At 41.3% G+C, this 13,861-nt stretch overlaps 2 protein-coding genes across 20 annotated transcripts in view; one reads left to right on the top strand and one right to left on the bottom strand.

The window, feature by feature from the left end:
* Positions 1–2,452: 2,452 nt before the first annotated feature.
* Positions 2,453–6,907, bottom strand: MRPS17 (mitochondrial ribosomal protein S17). Of its 4 annotated transcripts, XM_050929720.1 has the most exons (5): positions 6,737–6,835; positions 6,052–6,140; positions 4,699–4,985; positions 4,478–4,624; positions 2,453–3,203 (listed from the first exon to the last, which is right to left on the bottom strand). In XM_050929720.1, exons 4-5 carry the CDS (start codon positions 4,598–4,600, stop codon positions 2,916–2,918), a joined length of 411 nt encoding a protein of 136 aa, XP_050785677.1. In that variant the 5' UTR covers positions 4,601–4,624; positions 4,699–4,985; positions 6,052–6,140; positions 6,737–6,835; the 3' UTR covers positions 2,453–2,915. The 4 variants fall into 4 exon arrangements, with proteins under 4 accessions (XP_050785677.1, XP_050785675.1, XP_050785676.1 ...); XM_050929718.1 differs by lacking the exons at positions 4,699–4,985; positions 6,737–6,835 and adding an exon at positions 6,874–6,907; XM_050929719.1 differs by lacking the exon at positions 4,699–4,985 and having other exon boundaries at positions 4,478–4,636.
* A 689-nt stretch (positions 6,908–7,596) lies between these two features.
* Positions 7,597–13,861, top strand: part of LOC127037687 (merlin-like) — a 30,807-nt gene continuing 24,542 nt past the window's right edge. For 5 of the 16 annotated variants that reach the window (XR_007770438.1, XR_007770437.1, XM_050929711.1 and 2 more), the window contains exons 1-2: positions 8,502–9,304; positions 11,540–11,620. The gene's annotated coding sequence lies outside the window, so the exon portion shown is untranslated. The other 11 variants (XM_050929715.1, XM_050929714.1, XM_050929707.1 and 8 more) reach the window with 10 other exon arrangements.

The following is a 13,861-nucleotide window of genomic DNA, read 5'->3' as shown; positions in this document are numbered from 1 at the left end:
GAGATTAGAATGCTCTTTTTCCTGTCACCCTCCTGTTGGAACCCTACAGGAGCAGATATTAACACACACTTTTTCCAGTAATATACTGAAGTAATGGGAAAAACTCAGTCTTTTTCAGTGATCACAACAATATGTTTCACTTGTCACTTATAATTACAATTCCATTTTTTTGCTGGAGGAAAGAACAAAAACTGGAAAATACCTTCACACTGGAGATACGGCATCTGTATACCACAGTGCTGAGAGAATACTACATAGGCAAGGTGTATTTTCCCACACAAACCAGACAAGCAAGGCTGTACTAACAGGGTTAAAGAAAATGTAGGAGTGCTGATAGAGGTCAGTGTAACAAGCCCTGGAAACCATTATACTATTATCATCAGCCCAACCAGCAGCAGTGCAAAACTCCTCTGAACTACTGTGTGAATGTGTCTCAATCTTGACTCAGAAAACAAAGCACTTTTGATGAGCATAGTGCATAAATTACAGACACTCAAGGTCCTGCAAAATACATGAATAAAGATGTAAGCATCCCAGACTCTTTTTTGACACAACTTTAACAATGTAAGACCTTCATCCCCCCACAAACTGAAAAATATTTTCCTTCTCTCATCTCTTACTCTAGGCTTCGGCATTAATTTAACAAGCATAAAATATTAACTTTTTTTACAAAACTGAGGACTGTAAAATATACTATATATTATCAACTTTTAAAGTAGTTGAATTTTGGGACTGCTGCTATTTATGTCATTAAGGTACACAGGCACATGGGGCTAAAAAGGGTACAGTAATTAGATGTTTTAAAAGAACTTGTGACAGTTGTGAATAAGTAATCATCTCTCCATGACATTTCCTTCCTTAGGCTCTCTGCTGACAGGGATTTCAGTGAAAGTCCTATTAATTCACCGAACGGTACATTTTCACGCCACATTCTTCCTGCTAGCAAGGGTGTCAATTAGATCTTTGTTAAAACTACTTTGTGTAGAAAAACAAATCCCCTAGTGACAAAAAATTATATTTAAGCCTATCAGAGCAACATACTGTACTAACAAAAGCTCTGCCTAGCCAATTGTTTTATGGTGGTGAGCACAGAGAGGATATAAATTCTGTTAACACCATAAATGTCCAGTAGCATGAAAGGGTTTGACTTCTTCAACAGAAAATGAGTTTAAGTACTGTTTATAATAGTTAATTTTGCAGAACAGTGGGCACATGGATAACTAATGAGTTGATGAGCAACGCATGGCTTTTGACAACTGCTGAACAGATTCACAAGCACCAGAGCCTAAGCCTTTAGTGTAGCATTTCCCACAGCAAGCATGTAAATTAAAATGGGTAGATCTTTAACCACAGATGGTAGACTGGAAGGGGGCACAACTGATTTCATATTCCTGAAGAGGGGCTCAGTTTCCAAAATCTTGCTTTATCGGTAGCACCTCATGCACAGAGATGGATTCTCTGGAAGTTTAGGCTGCAATTCTAACCCTGCAAAGCAATGGATGCAGGCACACCTATACACCCATTTGAAGAGTCAGTGAATGAAGATTCCTTCCCCCAGCTCTGGGCCTGGCCCCTGTGCAGTTACACCATATATGTTCTTCTGCTGTTCCCTGCAAACCTTGTATTTTGAGGGTTGGAGATGTCCCAGTAGATTTGACTGCTGAGCAACCCACAGGCCCTGGAACAGCTCTAATTTATGGCAAGGGGCACAATAGTGTCAACAGGCCCAGAATCCCAGCAGCACCAAGTCAACTGTAATCCTGAATTGCCATGGACTACGTGTTCTTTGGTACAGCTTTTAGAGACTCGATCCCTGCATCTCTTTGCAGGATTTGGGGCCTTAATTAGATTTTCTTATTAAGAGAAAAGACTTCAGGCATCTTTACTTCCACTCTTTTGTATTACATTTAAGGGGTTTTTCTAATACTCATATTTTGTAACTTTTCTCTTTGCAGCACAATACTTAGGTTAAAACAGATACATCCCTCCCCTATATCTGTGCTGGATACACATGTACTTTTCCTTTGTTTTACAGGCTATTTGAATCATGAAGGACCCACATTTCTCCCTCAGATATGGATTTTACCCCTATGTATTGGTTAAGAACCTCTCTCATAGTCAACTGCAAAACTCTCATTGATTTCCCATTCCCCTTTGACTTCAATGGGTGCTGGATTATATCTTTTCACTTTGTCATGCTATGCCACTGTTTCATTGTAGACTTTTATCAATTTCAGATGGGAACCTTTCCTTTAATATGTCTCGTGACAAAGCAGATAAAATTTGTAATAGTAAGCAATTAAAATTAGGTGGTTTAAATGCACATGCTTCTATTACTCATTTTGCACAGAAGGTTTATGAAATGTTATAACAGGCTTCCTGCTGTAGAGTGGCATTACTAATAATAAAATGAAACAACATATGTAAACATATGGATACAGGATTTCTACAATATTTTTAAAAAGTTTTAATTGTGTTACTTTAAATATTAGGCTACAAACCACAACAGATTCAGTTCCAGGGTTCAGACAGTCAAACATGGGAAAAACATCCTCCCATGAATATTAAACTATATATAGATTTATGCTCTTAAACATCTTAATAAAGAAGAACCATTCTTAATTTTGTGACTGAGATGGTAATTTTGACATTCTTGCTAAAGATGGGGCAAAACTGGGTGTTAAGAAAATAAAACATTGAGAACACAGCTTAACTGTGATTTAAGTTTTTTCCACATTATTTCTAATTGATAAATTCCCCAATTTTAAAATCTCTCTGTCATTTTGGTGTTGGAAGTAATTCAGTTTATTATTTATTGTTACTAACAATAGAAAGATTTTACATCCTAAGACAACGGGCACAACCAATCTCTCATGTAAAGAGCCCTCTGTTTACGGGCCTCTTCCCACTCTTTATTACTCTGTTGAGGAAACTTTTAGCTCTTGGAGCTTTTCACTTAGATAGGTGGTGTCTGCTTCAGTTAGACTTTCTGAGTCTGTTAGACTTTCTAGGAACCTGGTTCCTGCACAGGCCTTTCCAGTCACTGGGTCTATGACATTTCCAACCTTGAAAACAATCTCAGCCAGTTCATGTTTCACATTTTTGGTCCTCCGCTCAGGCAAAGCTTTTAGAAGAACAATGTCTCCGACTGCACATTGCTGCAATGGATCATGAGCGAAATAAGTTTTTCGCTTGTTAAAGAACTGTTGGAGAGAAGGAGAAAAGGAAACCCAGGCATTAGGACTCAAAACTAAAAAAGGTGACCAGTAAACTTATGTTCAAAAGCAAAATGAATTGGAAGTTTTGCTATCAGGCTGGTAGTGCAGATATGCATAACTAACTGGGTTTTTGCCCAAGCAAAGCCACTGGTAGATGCATATGGTATAACGGTAGAACTGGGCAAATGTAACATTTGCTCTTCTTCACCCAGGGTAGGTCTTTGGCCCTAGTACTGTCACTATTCACCAATCTCTGACTCATCAACTCCATTCTTGACCGCTAGTTGCCTCTGGTTTATCATCTCAGTCCCTCCCATGCTTAAGATGCACCAGAATGACACTGCATTGCATTCAGCAAAAATGGCTGTCAAGGCTCTTCCAAGCCTAATAATAATTTGCATAAACGGCAGAGGGGAAAAGGTCAGGAAACTATATAATTCTCATCCTTCTCAATACACCCAATTCCCTATCCCTGTGGTATTAGTGTTGCACCAATATCTCCCATATGAGCATATTTTAGTCCAGTTTTAGTAACTTTTATGTCCTGGGGGAAATATCAGGATCCAGACTATATCCCTTGAGAAGATTATGTAAATTATGATTGAAAAGTTGTGGAAAATGCACACTAAAACAGAAAAGAGTCAATTACAAATCTAACCTACCTTCTTTTATCTTATAAACTGCAGAATTGACTAAAGGAAGCATGGTTTCTCTTGAATCTAGTCTTTAATAATAACTGAGGGAGGCTTGCCTTATAAATAGTCTGATTATTTTATTATTGATAAATCTAAATTGATTCAGTGGTTCAAATGCTAAAGAATAATTTCTGCAAAGTGGTTAGGAAAAAGATATACTAGGCAATTATTTTAATATCACCATATATAAAAACTATTTTATAACTTCAAGCTTTCAAAATGGAGCAAAAGCCCAGAAACTTATAAAAATTTTTAAAAGGACTTTTCAAAAATCAAAGCACGAATTAATAGTCCACTTTCCCAGCTCAGATTAAAATGCGTGTTAACAGAAACATTCAAGGAAAATGCATTTAATGGATAATCTGATATGGCAAATTTTATGTTCTTACACTGGTTTTCCTTTCTATGCAGTCATATTCAGAGCCAAATTCCCATCCAATGTTCTTAATTAGTTAATGTAAACAGTTTACAATGAAATCCTAGTATTTCAGAGAGTCAATACAATTTTCTATGACAGTGAATATGAAAATGATCTTGCAAAATAAGTTGGTGACCAGACCTTACCTTCAGTAAATAAGGATCCAGCACAAGCCTTGTCACTCTCACTTTGGCAGTTTTATGCATCTTAGTTCCAATTACTTTCCCTATTATCCATTTTGCATGGACAGCTCCACGTAGTCCAGACATTGTTTAGCTATGATCATCCAGTGCCTGGAAAGAAAACTAAAATGTTACTTCATAAAAAAAAAATGAAGTGGTTTCTGTTCAGTGCCAAAATAACAAACCTGGTCCCAACCCAATCTCTCTTTTAGTCCTTCGAAGGGGTGAAGCACAGACAGCAGCAGTTCAAATTTCCCCACATTCCTCCTCTTCTCCCTTGTATCAAAACCTACAAGTAGGTGTGCAAATGTATGTCAGCCTCTACACCCAATTTTGAAGACAGCAACTGAGGTAGTGATTTCAGGGGCGTAGACTTGGACCCCTTGCGTCCACTGAAAAGTGAACTGCACCCAATTCATTTTACATGGTTCAAATAGCCATCTGATTAAAATGCTGGATCCAAATTCGTAACCTAGAAATGAAAAATTAATTATGTTAATATGAACCTAATCCATATCCAAATTACTGTTCTTGTCTTACCTTTCTTTGGTATCTTCACTATAACCCCCTTACAATTTTACCAACATATGAATAGGATGATGTAGAACAGAAACCCCCCCAGAACCAAACAAACAAAAGCCCCAAACAAAAAACAAAATTGCTATATGAAATATTCCACAGTTTTAGGGATAAAAATATTGTACATATGTCTGTATACTCCATGATTATGAATTCAGAAACTGAAACTTGAAGAAAGATGTCATGATACTTTCAAAATGCACTGGAGGTTAACTAAGTTGCATGTTTTTTTCTCACATCAGATGCATTCCATGAAATGATTACTTTTAAAATTAGTTCTGCTGTTCAAATAAGAGTGTGTGAATATAACACCAGTTTTGTCTAAACAGGGAAGAGTTTCTCTGCAGTTGCACATTACCTTGATGAGCCCTAAAGGAAAACTAAGTCTTCAGAAATAAAAATAAACTAGGGCAATTTAAAAATTATTAGTTCACTAAACACCCATTCCCCTTGTCGAAATAAACTTTGCTGAAGACAGCCATCAACACTAAAGGGATTCTTAATCTGGCATGTTGTTTTGCTAGTTATTTCCCACTAAGCAACAAAAGCAGTAGTACATGCCTTATATACATATATACAAGGTGGTGCATACTTTTATTTCTACAGTACTCAGCACGAGAAAAGTATCAGAGGGTAGCCGTGTTAGTCTGGATCTGTAAAAGCAGCAAAGAATCCTGTGGCACCTTATAGACTAACAGACGTTTTGGAGCATGAGCTTTCGTGGGTGAATACCCACTTCCTCAGATGCATGCTTTTAGCTCTTTGCTGCTTTTAGCACGAGAAGAGTAAATAATACATTTAAGGAAATACTACAAAAGTAGAGAAATGTGTATCTGAAGTCCAACGCCTCAGAAGGTGCTAATGCGAACAGTTTTTCTTGTCTCAGACCTTGGCAAATTCCAGCTACAAACAATTAATGTGACAAAGAAAGAAAATAGCATTGTTCTTTTCTGACACACCTTTTGTGCAATGTTATGCTTGGCTGAAGAGTCTCTCCAAAACCTCGGAGATACTTCCCTCTCTATTTTTTACTGTGATCTCCACATACCTACAAGATAAAACAAAACAAAAAAAGCACATTTCAACAGAAGAGTTAACAGCCAGATCTTCTCTGCACATTCATGTGCAATAAAATATCAATTCTCAGTTGCATGGTCTAGTGGTTGGAGCATTACGCTGAGGGTCAGGATTCCTGGGTGCTATTTCTGCCACTAACTTGTTGAGTGAACACAGGGTACAAGTAATTTTTGTAAGTCTAGCTCATTGGGGATCATGATACAGGAGTGTTGTGAAAGCTGAATCATTAGCGTTTATAAGGCATCAGAGATGCACTGGGAGGGAAAGTGCTGCAGGCAGGAAGGCCCAGATCCTTACAAGTATTTAGTCACCTAACTCTCACTGATGCCAATCGGAGTAAACCACCTAAGTACTTTTGGAGGATCTGGACCGAAGCTGTCTCACTGGGAAGGGAAGCACTTAGGGAGAAAAAAGATCAAGTCAAGGCAGCAGTAGTGGCCCTGTCCTGAGAAGCCCCCAGAGCTCCGTCCCTGCGAGACCCCCGCCCCCAGAACCCCCCCCTTGGAGCCCCTACCGCCCCCCCCCACACCCTCCCTCGGCAAAGGCCAGCCCCAGAGCCTGTCACACCCCGGGGCCGCTCCCCAGCGCCGAGCAGAGGCTCGCGACCCTCCCCCGCGGCTCTAGGCCACGCTCCGCCCGCGGGCTGTGCCAGCTAAGCAGGGACCGAACGGCCAGCTCCTCACCCCCCCGCACTCCCTACCCACCTCACCGGCCACCAGAGGGGGCGGAGCTAGTACAGGAAAGGGCGGAGCCAAACCCGGAAGGGATGTGCTGTCCCTGAGGGGAGACGGGGGCGTGGCCAACCGCTGTAGAGGAGGGGGAGGGGCCATTTAAAGGCGTAGGGCTGCCCAGGGGGTGACAGAGTTACCCCTCTCCTCAGGGGGGGACAGAGGGAGGCCCCCTGCTGTGGCAATGGGGGGAATAGTAGCATCGCTCCCTGTCTCCTCCTGGGCTAGTCGCACACGGGGAATAAAATGGGCTGGAGCGGGAGAGGAGCTTGGGCTGCAGCCCCTCAGGCAGAGGAGGGGGGCTCTGTTGCTTGTAATAAAGGGGAATCTGGGCTCCACTTCAACCCCTGCACCTGAGCAATAGGGTGCGCCTACCGGGGGGGGGCGGGATGGAGGTCTGGTTGTGTGGGGTGGCTGAACTTGGGGGGTTGGAGTGGGGCTGCTGGGATGCTCTTGAGGAGGGGGATGGGGAGGAAGAGGCAACAAGACCTGAGAAGATGTTGCATCTTGCCTTCTAGGAACGCCATGTAACCACCAGCGTGCTCTTGCGGGGTGTTTCTGGCAAGTACTGTTCATTTACCCACATTTTGCCACCTCCAGAGGTGGTTTAGGGTTTTGTGTGCGTGCGCCCCCTGCAGTGTGGTCTGCCCTGGTGGCAGGCGGAGAAGTCATGTCTTCTTAATTTCCTTTGCTGCCCAGTACTGGACCCGGGGAACTACTTTCTACAGCGGAGGGGAGAACGCAGTCTTGTGTCATGGACCATTCTAACCTACCATTCCTTGCCCCCTTTCCCATCGGGGCCAGCATTGCATCAAGTCATGGTTCGAGCAGTCACAAAACCCCTCTCACTGATGAGTATGAGTAGAGCTGATTGAATTCTTCATTATGATTAACTTAGCTGAAGATTTTGTCAAATTATTCATAATTACATTTTTCATTATTCAGCCATGAGTGTATTTCGTGGATCCCTGGCCGGAGGTGCCCAATGAGATGAAGATGTAAAGGTGTAGGAACTGAGGTGCCTTGTTCCATTTCACCAGAGTGCCTGTTAAGAACTGTGTTTAAATAAAATACCCCTTTGTTTTATTGTGAAATGGTATCCTTTTGCACCTCAGGAAAGCAGAATCTGATGAAATGGAGGCCTTTCTCAGAGGGGTTTATTGGACCTCTGCTCATTCTCAGACCAAATCAGATCAATAGGCCAAATTTTGCTGTTACACCTGTATAAAAGTTTATATTGGTGTAACAGACACAGGGGAGTTTGGTCTATTGTTCTTGTTTATCCATTTCCTAGTAGAATTTGGATATTTAAGAAATTGACTTCTACTGTAGCTCAACTCTAAGGCCTGGTCCACAACTAAAATGTAGGCGGATCTAGCTATGTTGCTCAGCAATATGAAAAACTCACACCCCTGAGAGATGTAGTTAAGCTAACCTAAATCCTGCTAGGTCAGTGGAACTATCTACCATTTTTGGAGAGGTAGATTAACTATGGCAATGACAAAACCCTTCTATTGCTGTAGCACACGTCTACACTACAACACTATGGTGGCACAATTGCGGAGTTATAGCCCTAAGAATGGCAAAGGATAGACTTGGTGAGTCTCTGCATTCTGGGCAATGTGTTTTTGGCAGCTTGTTAATACTGTTACCCCCATCCCATTTCTTTGGCTTTTCCTCTGATTTGGGGCTAGCTGAACTGCATTCAGTTTTGTTTCTGAGTAACTTTGGGTCTGAATATATTGGCCATTGCCCATTTACAGCCCTACTCTCTTTAGATTTTATCATCTCATCACATGTCACCACAGCAGGAAGTAGCAAGAGGCAGGGTGGTGTTTACCTATGAAGAGTACGCAGCACAGTTTCCTTTTTTTAAGGTGGTTGGCTGTTTTGAGGTGAAGCTACTCTTTGTGATTGGGGATCCTGTCAAAATAATACGATCAAATATCTTTAAAAGAGTTGTGACACTCTGCCACTGTCTCTGATCAGTTTTTACATATGTGTGTATCAAGATTTACAGGCTCCTTCCTGAAGCACTCATCTTTTAAGGTCTTGCTGCTTAAACTGCAGTGAACGGAAAATTGGGGAGGAGTCTAGCCAGCACAGGCAGGAAATGGTTAACAGCCATTCATATCACCTGGAAAAGCAATTCTTTGATTTGTCAGAGGGCGCTAACATGCTGCAACTCATAGGAAACAAAGGAAAGGGAAGCAACTATTAAACGTGAGCCTAGATCTTAATTTCAGTGACAGAATTGAGGAGTGAGGCTGGACTTTGATGTGTGCTGCAAAATGTGGAATTTGGGCTTGAAAGTATTTTTTTTGTCCTATCTCTGTTCAGAGAGGAAACAGGGAAATAAATCTGGTTCCAGCTGGAGAACTTAGACTCAGGAGAAGTTATCTGAGAGGTAAGGAAATTTATTTATATCTCACTCACATGTTAAAAATAATATTTAAGCAAATCAGGATGGGGAGCACAGATAATAATCTTTAAATTAAACTTTTTTTGTAAAAGAAACAAAACACCATTTATCTCTTAACTGTCTGCATTCTGTTTATTTGCACTAATTTCTGGTCCTAAAGTGTAGAAACGGGAAACAGGAAAAACTGATGAGGCAGTAGAACTTGTGAATAAAAGTTGCAGTAAATACTTCAATGATGATGAAGGCAAGAGCCTTTCAAATTAGGCAGTGTTTCTGTCAATATAGTGCCTTTAAAGTACTCTGCTCCTTTTATTGCAGGATCTCAAAGTGCTTCACAAACCTTAATTCATTAAACACCATTTCAGTGCCTGTGAAGCACGAATTTGGTGCTTGTGAAAAGAGTTTATCGGACATTCCTGAAGATTCTCATAGTTATCCACAGACCACATACAGCACAGTCACTGCCCCACCAATGTGCTTGAATCCTAATCTGAAAGAATTAATCCTAATTAAAAGATTAACCATCTTGGCTCATTCATTTCTTGCTTTATGTGCTGAGAAAACAAGGTTGCCAATTAAAAAGGTGTGTGTGTGTGTGTGTGTGTCTCACACACACATGTGGATGCTTTTCCTCTTGGATGTGTGTGTGAGTATCAGAGAGAGAGAGACACACATACACACACTTGGATTTGGACTGAGACTGCCAAACTGTGATCTAGCTGATAACACTTTTACTCACTATCCATATCAGCCAGAGTTGGACTAAAGCAAGTGCCATATAGCTGAAAGCGTTTATATCCCATATACAGTTTCATGAACAATCCAGTTACCTTGGTAGTACTAAATTGAAAGTGAATAAAACTCAGCTTCTTGGTAGGGTTAACTACAGTAGCTTTGGTTGAGATCTTTTGATATCCTGGTTTCTGTAATTTAATTACCTCTGGTTTATTATGACTAGCAGGATTACTGATTCCACTCTTTTTCCAATTCTGGTTTAGCTTGATGTCATAAGTCTAATGATCCGGATTGTTTACACTTTTGATAAGCTCTTCAGAGCAGTGACATGTTCTGTTTTATATGTCTGTAAAGTGCAATGCACACCTATGTGCTGTATAAATAAACTGTAATCCTTGCAACACTCTTGCAAGAGTTGCTTTGCCAGTTCTTCCTGCTGCTATTTTCCTTTATCGTTCTTCATCCTGATCCCTTGGTCCAGGTGCTAGTTTTTGGGTTTGTCCATAGGCTGTAGCAGGCAGGAAGAGGACTGTAGTCCAGTGAGGAGTGGCTGCTTAGGTCAATTCTGGAAGTTCAGAGTGCTTAGCAAACCGCTTTCCTCAGTGAACATGGTGAAAGGTGGGGCCATTATCATTTCGTTCCAGTAATTACATTAGATCACTGCATTTCGATTTCCACCTTTCAAGCAGAGCTTATGTCATTCTTCAATGAGTTATGAGGGGGAGGAGGAAGTCCTGGAAATTCACCACTTCTCCATGGTTCCCTGGCTCTAAAATGTCAGTAATTTCCTACCCAGCCAATGACTATGTTTTTCACCTCACCCTCTCTACGTACCTGCTGTGGCTTGCATTGTTATTTACTAAATATTATGACGTGCTTCTGTTTATCGCAATTTATAGCTTCTGTCGCTCCGAGAATTTCCTAAATAAATCATTGGGACTCAATGAAGGAGATAGTATCTTGATACAAGTTGCCTATGACACACTGTCCAAAGTGGTTATTACTAGCAAGAAAACTTGACACTGTTCACCATTTTGTATTTCACAAAGGATTTCAGAACCTGATTATGCTGGCCTGCAAGGTTTCTTTTATTTGAAAAGGTTCCTTTGCTGCTAAGGGCCTGACTCTTCTCTCACTTACAAGGGTTTTAAACTGGTATTACTCCATTAAGGCTCAGTAGGGTTACTCTGGATGTAAAGTGGTGTGAAAAAAATCAGCAGTGGGTCCTTGGATTAATCATTGCGGAAAAGCTCTCTTCTTACAGTTCCTCAGAGTAGGTCTGGTTGAAGCTAGGAAATTCCCTTTACTGAGAAATTTGGACGTTTTAAAACTTGAGGCTGTGTAGTAATTTTTGTTGTCAGAAGGGGGTCATGGTGCAATGAAGTTTGAGAACCCTTGGATTAGTGACTTCAAAGTATACATTAAAAACAGATTACGTAACTTCTTGCCCTCTTGTCTCTAGCTACTGATTCTCTGTCTCTGCAGGACTGGGGGTAGAAGGTTTTATTCCCCTGTTTCACTTTGGTTCCGCTGGCATCCAACAGTCATCTCCTGTACCAGTGCTAAGTACGTCTTCTCTAATACTCTATATGTGTTGTACTTTGTGGAAGTATTAGTTACTTTTACAAAAGGAAAAGCTGTGTGGATATATACTAGACACACAAAGGTACGATTACCGTCATGTGCACTGGTCACATCTAGAACAGCTTGGAGGACTGAGGCCTAAAATGGTATCCAAGTAATTAAACTGTTGTTTTCATATAGCTTCAGTTCAGATCCTTACTGAGACTTATGATGGTGGCTGAGCTGACACAATGTTAATTTCATCTTTTGACAAAAGTACAACTTTGTATACTAAATACAGAGGCAGTATACTGTAGTGATTAGAATGCAGGCTCCAATTGCCCTGTGGACAAATTGGATTGGTTAGACTGGTGAAAAGTGGTTGCACCCCTCTCTCCTCCAGGAAAATACTTCCAGTACAGGGATTGTTCTGGAGGTGTGAGTGAGAGGGTTTGGCTAGGGCAACGTTACAGCACATCTGCCTTACAGCCAAGGCACAACTTGGCAGTGCTGATCTGTGCCTGAGCCTGATGCAGTCTCCAGCAGCCTCAAGATTGGGAGAGTGTGAGCCCCGTCCCCATGATTTCTGCAGTGGTCTCAGTGCTGGTGCAGGGATCGATTCTTCATTGAGAATCTGTTCTCGACTCTGCCTGTGTTTTATGTGTTGTGTTTTGTGTATTGGTTGTGTGACCTTGAGTACCTTACTAACCTGCTCTCTGCTTCTGTGTTCCCATCAGTAAAAAGAGAATGTGCATGCTTGAGATATTTGGTTGAAATGCAAAATACATGGAAAATACTTTGTATCTTTGCCAATTTACAGCTCAGTAGAAGAGAAAAAAGGGACAAAGATGCTTTATAAATTATTGGGAGGTTCAGACAAATGGAACTTTTCAATTTAAACTGGGACTTTATTTAGGAATTTTTAAAGACAAGATTGGAGGTTAGCCACACTAAGAACAGTTTTAGTTTGTAAGATACCAAGAACTCTGGGTCTCTTCTTGGCTTATATCACCCTCCGATGTTAACTTGGCTGTGTATGTTTCCGATCAAAGCTATTAATTCATGTTTTTTAGTTTATGGAACAAAACTTTATGGACTACTGTCCTACACTCATAAAATCTGAGGACAGCGTAGTGTGGATCCATGTCCCACTGCCGAGCTCCTTGCTTGAAACATTTAGTTCGGCTACAGTCCACTTTATTTAAAATATATGTTATGTGGGCTTATACAAATCTGAACTAAACTCGCATCACAAGAACTCATGTAAAAATAAATATTTAAATTACCCTACATCAATGAGACTTAACTGATTTTTAATATATAGCCTAGAGAAGTATAAAAATGCAATTTATTCACTGCATATGTTGTTGACGCATGTGTCACCGAGGATGCCCTCATCTCATTGACAGGATTAAGAACAAAATTTGTCCTTTCTGGTCAGCACTGTGGATCTCTGCTCTTTGGTGCATATTTTTGTTGCATATTCTGCAACACAAGTTCCACTGATGTCAGCAGCAGCTCTGTGCTCAAAGAGTATGGCATATGCAACAGAGATCCTGGCTTGGGAGGGAGAATTTTGTCTGTCTGTAAAGGGACAAGATAAATGTAATAATTTGTGTTGTTGCAACACAATAGTAAGATGTTGTAGTTTATAATACTTTGACGTTTATGCTGCAGCAGATGAAGGAAGCACTTCAGGATCTTGGGGGGACTGGATCTGAGAATGTGTGGCTCGCATGTGATAAGAGGCAGACAACAGGCCCTTGCAATGGTGGGGCTGAATGTCAGCTCAAATTGGAGGAAAAGTTGGAGACTTATTGTCACGGAGTGTGGGGGAGTCCGGCCCTGCACCCCTCTTCCTGGGACCCACAGTGACTCTTAGCCAGCCAGTAAAACAGAAGGTTTATTGGACAACAGGAACACAGGTTACAGCAGAGCTTGCAGGCACAGTCAGGACCCCTCCACCGAGTCCTTCTGGGCTTTCAGGGTGCTTGGATCCTAGCTAGGATACCCTGAATTCCGCCCACACAGCCCCAAGCCCAAACTCAAACTGCTTCACTCCTGCCACTCCCTTCCTTTGTCCCCTTCCCGGGGAAAGGTGTTGACCTTTCCCCTCCTTTACCTAGCTCAGGTTACAGGCCCTGGCATCGTCCATCCCCTAAAGTCCTCCCCTGCTCTCCCGCTCCCCACACAGACAGTCCCTACTGCATCACACTTATTCATATAAATAATACATTAAGAAAA

This window comes from Gopherus flavomarginatus, chromosome 19, assembly GCF_025201925.1.
Source record: "Gopherus flavomarginatus isolate rGopFla2 chromosome 19, rGopFla2.mat.asm, whole genome shotgun sequence".
Lineage (NCBI taxonomy): Eukaryota > Metazoa > Chordata > Testudines > Testudinidae > Gopherus > Gopherus flavomarginatus.
The sequence above is the reverse complement of the archived record's forward strand: the minus strand, read 5'-3'. Positions and strand labels throughout refer to the sequence as shown.

Coding starts and splice junctions, on each gene's coding strand:
- MRPS17 (XM_050929718.1), bottom strand. CDS start 4,600: ATGTCTGGACTACGTGGAGCTGTCCATGCAAAATGGATAATAGGGAAA. Junction 3,204..4,477: donor TGGATCCTTATTTACTGAAG/GTAAGGTCTGGT, acceptor TCTCTCCAACAG/TTCTTTAACAAGCGAAAAAC.